Raw genomic sequence first — 7,068 nt, forward strand, 5'->3', positions numbered from 1 at the left:
TCATCATCATTGTACACTGTACAGTTCACGATGTGTATTGCATGGCAGAATTGAACATTAACAGTAAACATTGTTGACAAAGCAAACTTGATCAAGTTCATGCCAACAAACTTATAACAAGTAATAAAATGCTATACGATCCAAAGGAATTTGTACTCATGATGTCCACAATGTGTATACTACTATATCACCCCATCACTTTTAAAGCCATTATACACTTTTGGTACAGAAAAAAACAAAAAGTTCACAGATTTACAAATAATTTATAGGGTTTACAGAAGGTAATGGTGAAAGACTTCTCTTGAAATATTAGTCCATGAAATGCTTTACTTTTTGAGAAAACATTAAAACAATATCAATTCTCAATAGCGAGAATTACGGATTTATTTTAAACACACGTCATTACACGGCGAAACGTGCGGAAATAAGGGTGGGTTTTCCCCGTTATTTTCTCCCGACTCCGATGACCGATTGAGCCTAAATTTTCACAGGTTTGTTATTTTATATAGAAGTTGTGATACACGAAGTGTGGGACTTGGAAAATACTGTTTACCGAGAGTGTATAATGGCTTTAAAAAACTTTTCCAAAGTTAAATCATGCACTTTGTGTATGGTACGAAATTCATGACTTCAGTTGCAAGGCTATGAACGTACACTTTACATGTACATTGTAGAAGTACATGTAGCAAGCAAGTATACTGTCTGGATACAGAGCCAAAGCTTTTTAAGAACTCACCGGTCGGTTCCATTTTATCGCAGTATTACTAAAAGTTCTCACTTCACGATTGAAAGCCGTCTGTGGGTGCACATGCAAAACCGGTTTATTCATCATTCCAGTTTTTACCCTCCAAAAAACACTTTCTAAAACTATAGGATCGGCTGCACTTTCAAAAAAGAGCCGAACAAGAAAAATCACGCTCTCGTTTCTAAATGAGGGTTGCGTCTGCCTCACTATTTCTAATCAGAGATTTCCACAGCGATTAATGCAGCTGGCAAACTTGCTGGCCCGGGGAAAGGACAGGGAGGCGATACCATTTCTTTACGGGGAAGGGGGGCAAAATTATTTTCCAGTTCATAAATTAGCCTCCCTGATGGGCGGAGGGGGAAAAGGTGAGGGGGAAATAATTAAGGGTGAATCAGACTTGCCTTGAAGAGTATCAAGCGAAGAAATTATAAGAGATTACTTTGGAAGTCGCTGAGAAGTGAAGATACAAGTTTGTCATTCAGAGTGGTGGCATGGCAGAGTACCTACTACGCTGGGTTTGGACTAAACGCTGGTGAGTACAGTGTATATGTGTATGGTAAAGACACATGGTTTGTGGAACATAGGTATTTCACCATAGAGATTATAAATATCACTTTGTTTCTTAAGAGCCAAGAAAACAAGTCAATAGATTATAAAATGTAGGTCTTTATTAGACAATATAAGATACATGTAAGGTATACCCTTGGTAATTGCTCTTAAAAATGGCAATAAAAAACTTACTTGGTTAGAACATAGTTAGCAGCTTTCAATTGAAGAGGCCTACATTTATAGCATTTTGAGAATCATTTCACTTCAAACTAAAGTGGTTATTTTAGATACCAGTTTTCTCCATCCCCAAGTTTGAATCTGAGAGGTGTTGCTGTGTTACATTTCTCAGATAGTGCATTATTCAATATAAGGAATACCCTTATAAATATTAACCTTGTCGTAACCTTATAGTAACCTGCATTGACATGGCTGCTCAAGATTGTTTGCGATATCTCAAAAGCGCTACCACCTTTAGAAATGTAATTTTCACAGGGGTTAGTTTGATTGTATGGCATTGACAAAAAATGAATGGTTACAAGAACCAAAGGTATACACATCATTCCCATATGAAATGGCCCCTCTGTGACTGTTAATTGTACCATGTGGAATGAGTTCATTACTAATGCAGTGTAGACACTCTTCTATCATGCACAGATGTTTGATTAGCGCTTGTCATTGTGATAGAAGGGTCATGTAACCATGTAACCATGGTCTCCATGTGAACTTCTAGTGTAGCATTTCCAATCAGGCTCATGTTACTCTGTAGGCCCTACATCATATGTACATGGTTGAATTGTCAATCATGATCATTGAATGTATAATGGCTAATTCCGTACAACTTCATGCCATTTACATACAATACATTGCATATTTTTACAAGTAGTTGAATTTGCAAACAAATTGCAGTAAAGCTGTACAGGGACATTAAAAGTACTTGGCACAAGTGGTCCACAATATGAAGAAAGTCACAAAAAGACAATTTTATAATTTGTGTTTTAGCCTAGCGGCTAAAAATTATGGCTTGTATTGTACCCAAATGCCCATCAACTTGTATCAAAATGGCTTGTATCAAAATGGCTTCAAATTGGCTTGTATCAAATGCAATAAAGCGACAGAAAATTGCTTGTTTCGAATTTCCCTTAAAGATAAAGTTACTTAAATTGAAACGGCATGTACCTGGGAATGGCTTATAAAAATGGCTTGTACTAAATTCCGATAGCGGCTGAAAATGGCTTGTCAAGATGCCAATAGGGACTGGATACGGCTTGTATTGAAATGGTTTACCAAAATGGTTTACCAAAATGCCCACAGTGGCTGAAAATACCTTTAGGCCTTGATTTTCATCTGTGAGAGGTCAAGGCCATTTTCATTTTGTAATGGGTGCTTCCATTGACAAATCTTTCTATGGGAATATTTTGAAGGGGCACTAAGACCATATGATCAGGGCAACAGAGGTCATGGCCTTTCACATTTTCACATTTTTCTGGATTCATAAAGAGAGTCAGCGCGCACTTGATCATGTGACATGCACACTGTGTGTGTCACTTACCCAAGTAAAAACACAATGTTCCCATGAACTATGTATTATAAGTAAGCCATCTCACTTTTAAGGTTTCACAAAGTCAAAGAGACACTTTCAAGATTTTAAAATTACAATGCCAAATAGCCAACATTTAAATGCCAATACCTTAATCTGGATGTCACGGGTTCAAATCCCGCTCTAGTCAAATTTTCTTTTGTCAACTCGAACAATTTTAGGGTAAGAAGTTTAATTCCTATTGCATGTGTGGACCACATGTTAGGGCTGTATGCTTCGTTTTTAAAAGGGCAAGGGCACAAAGGCATTTTCTCTTCGGCAAAGGGCACCCTATGAGGAAATTGTAAATTTCTACTGGAGCATTTCAAGGGCACCAAGGCAATGGCAAGGGTCAACGGAAGCAATCGCCTTTGTTGCCTCCATAAAGTATCAGGCCTGACATGTGCTGAACAGTACACGGATGAGGAAAACAAAGTTTCTGACAGAGAATTTCGAAAAAAGAAAAAAAAAAATTACGGCATGGACTCTTAACTGGAGGCAATTAACCTCAAGTTCTCTCTGAGAACATTTAGATCTGCTTGACACCTTACAAAACAAACAGTGATTGATCAAGAAACCAATCGGGGGACTAATCAATCGCTAATCAGCCAATCATAATTGGTCTGTTTTAAAAATGATTCAAACATTGGCTTCACTGTGAACTTTTTTATGTAAATGAACCTGCAAGAAATGGACTAGTCCATGGCCGCCGGGCGAGACACAATTGGAACATGCTGTTTTTAACTCCCTTTTTGATTGGATGGCAGGATATTGGACACATCCTGCGTGTGGAGCACCTCTCTAATGAATCATAATACAATCCGAGAAACCACTTTGACATCGTATTACATGGAACTGTGTTACCACAACAAGCTCTATGGGGTGGCTTTTATTAGCTCTGTGATTTTGGCTCTGTATATCAGCTGCCCAGACACTTTTGTATGAAAACCTTTTCAGCCACATGGGCTGGAATTAAACGGAGTGCACCAAGGCCATGGTGTCCTATGTCCATAATGCCACTTGATGCCCACGGCCAAATATTATAGAGCTGCTTAGCACAAAAATTTTGCTTCTAAGCATGAAATTTCTTCCTTGATAAAAACAGGATTACCTACAAAATTTTCATTTGTTTCTTTCTTGTTACTGGTATTCAGCTGTTGTTTGCTTGTCCTGAAAATCATGTGGAAATTTGGTTGGTAAATGGTAATCCTGTTTATCAAGGAAGAAATTTCATGCTGAGCAAACTTTTGTGCTCAGCAGCTCTAAGAAATTGGGCCCAGTCCAGAGCCCCAAAGGAAACTTTAGTCGACTGTGCAGTGTGCCACACACACAAGTGGCATACGCCTGCAACCGTTCCATGGACCACCTAATTTCCCTATTTTGTTTGTAAACCTATGTACTAAAACTTTTTTGCAACAGCTCCCTTTGATTTTGTACACGTTTTCCAACTTTGGGGTTTTCATGAACCATGGACCCTGTCCTCTTTTGTTATAGGTCCCTAGAATATGTATACACCTACTCACTAGGACACACACACAAAACACCAGACAGAAGCACAAAGGCCATCAAGAGAAGTAACTCTTGTAAACTTACTTTTTTTTAAACAACAGTATGCACTTGTGTCATGCAGGCCTGAAAATAACCCAAGCAACCCAGCAGCAATTGCTATTATAACACCCCTTGCAAGTATTCTGCCTGCTCATTGGTTTAGAGCGCGTCACATGACATGTCTTAGTTTTGCTAGACGACGGCCGTGTGATAGTGCGTCGGTTTGCCATGCGCTAGTCCGACAGACTAGCACACGGCGTGCAGTACCCAGACGTCCGTTGCGTGTACGAGGATGATAAATTAATAGTCTGTAACCATTTCGGATTGCACAACACTACATGCAACACAGTAAGTAAAAGTGTTTGCAATCTGTATTCGCGTCGTCCGTGGATTGTAGCATTCAGGTCTGTAACTTAATATTAATAGTACAGTATTTAGAAATGTTTGGGGTGTTATAAAACAAATATTGACTGCTTTTACTCGTGCAATGGTTAAAAACTATGACTCCCTCGGTGATCCCCGGAGCGTTCTATTTTCCCTCGGCTTCGCCTCGGGGAAAATAGAACGCTCCGGGGATCACTTCGGGAGTCATAGTTTTAACCATAGCACTCGAAGCAGTCAATATTTGTATACTAGTGCCCAGTGCTTTGGCTGTGGTTCCCTTTGCAAAGTTCCAATGCAAAATTTACATTTCCTCATAGAAGGGCACCCTTTACCTCTGTGGCATGGTTACTTTGTGGCTTATGTTATTTACAATGCATACATTGTTCACTTCCTTAAACTGAATTTTAATTGTTGTCACGATCATTGCTTTATGTTGATATTGAATCAAAGGCAAATAGAAAGTCGGATCTTTTCGTTGCAATGTCTGTCGTTTTATCACAGACAGGCGCTGATTTATGATAATTTATATTGTAGGCCGATATAGGTATTATTAGGTATACTATATACTTTGAGCTTTCTGGGAAAGGTAATTTACATGAACACACTGACTCACAAATTCAAATTTATGGTTTAAACTCAACCTGCAGTTGTTACTTTCTGTTAATTGGTTTACTCCTAAAAAAAGATTATGTAAGGCCCTACTGAAGAAGACAAAAGAGTTTACTGTAGGCTACATGTAATACATTAAAATGTCAATGCATAATTTTCTTCCTGATAAACAAATCTTACTTCTTCACATTTAAAGGCATTGGACACTATTGGTAATTACTCAAAATAATTGTTAGCATAAAAACTAACTTGGTAACAAGCAATGGAGAGCCATTGAGACTAGTATATTGTGAGAAATGGCTCCCTCTGAAGTAACTGTAGTGTTTCGAGAAAGAAGTAATTTTCCACAATAGGCCTAACAATAGGCCTCTTACTAGCTAGGAGTGTGACAAAGTGCAGACGGTTACACTTGAACAGTTAAGAAACAATGAAGCAAGGTTCATATTTCTTGGCTTGCAAGCTTTGTTTGCGTCACAATTGGAAGGGTAGCGCATACCAAATATAACGTCACCAGAATTCACTTTACATTCGCATTCACAGGAAGAATGAACCGGGGCTATACACGTTTACAAAAATAACCATCAAACACACAGGTTATAGTTTCATTAATAAAATACTCTACCTGATTATCGCCTTCCCAAAACAATGGTGAAACAAGATCTTCCTCTGCATAGTACTGAAACATAAGTAAACTGTCACTACTGCTTTCTTTGGGTGAATTAACAGGAAGCGACGAGATGGAAGTACTGCTGCGGAAAAATGTCCCATCTCCGCTCCCGCCACCACCACCATTTACTTTTACCTCCGAAACCGAGTGAGATTGGGGGCGTGACTTGTTGAAGTTGAAGGACGTCGGTTTACGAGGAGGAGGGACTTTCGGGCTCGGGAGGGGCTTGGAGGAAATGATGGGTGTCGGCGATGGTTGGGAGGACGCTTTTAATTCTTCATCCGGGCTGAGGTACAAATCTTCGGCATCATTTGTTGCGTTCTCATCACTGTTGTTCGAGAGGAATGAATTATTGTGATCAAGACTTTCCGAGATTCGCCTGACTGCAGAAGAAGACGCTTTCTGTAGTGGAATGGCAGGCAGTGGCGGGCGCAACCCGGCCCCGGATGGGAGCACCGGCGGGGCGGAGATCTTTCTATCACGGGCAGCTGGCAGCGGCGGTGGAACAGCCCCAGCAGCAACGCCGCCGGGCGGCGGCACCGCCGGTGTGCCGCCCGTGTTGGCAAATTTCTGTCTGAGCTCGTTCACTTTGGATGACATTGTGTTTCACCATCAATTTGATCTGGATGCGAGAGAAACACGAGTACGTTACAAATGTAGAAACATCGCAAGTTTGTTTTCGCGCATTCATTAAGTCTGACAAGCTGTCGAATTGAGGAAATCGGGACAGCGGAAAACCAGGAAGTTGTGCTGAACTGTACCTTTCCTTATTCTTTGATTATATTGTGTTGTTAAAATTCTGCCTTCAGCAACCTCTTGTACAGGTAAGGAAATAATACACTGACACATGCCTGGCCAAACCAACACAGCGCTGTATCAATAGGTTATGGGCGAGCAAATTGTAAACAACACTAGTTCGAGGTTGAAAAAATCCCGAAACAACTATTAAATGAAACCGCCCTCTACAGATCTGTTGGCCGAGTGTTTTAT

General features: G+C 40.0%; 1 protein-coding gene across 2 annotated transcripts in view; it reads right to left on the minus strand.

The window, feature by feature from the left end:
• LOC139937176 (tyrosine-protein kinase Fer-like) overlaps window positions 1-6,868 on the minus strand; it is a 47,821-nt gene extending 40,953 nt beyond the window's left edge. For both annotated transcript variants that reach the window (XM_071932232.1, XM_071932231.1), the window contains exon 1: window positions 6,034-6,868. In XM_071932232.1, the coding sequence (XP_071788333.1) occupies window positions 6,034-6,678 (645 nt within the window). In that variant the 5' untranslated portion in view covers window positions 6,679-6,868. The remainder of the gene's footprint in view (window positions 1-6,033) is intronic.
• Window positions 6,869-7,068: the final 200 nt, after the last annotated feature.

The sequence above is a fragment of the Asterias amurensis genome, chromosome 5, assembly GCF_032118995.1.
Source record: "Asterias amurensis chromosome 5, ASM3211899v1".
Lineage (NCBI taxonomy): Eukaryota > Metazoa > Echinodermata > Asteroidea > Forcipulatida > Asteriidae > Asterias > Asterias amurensis.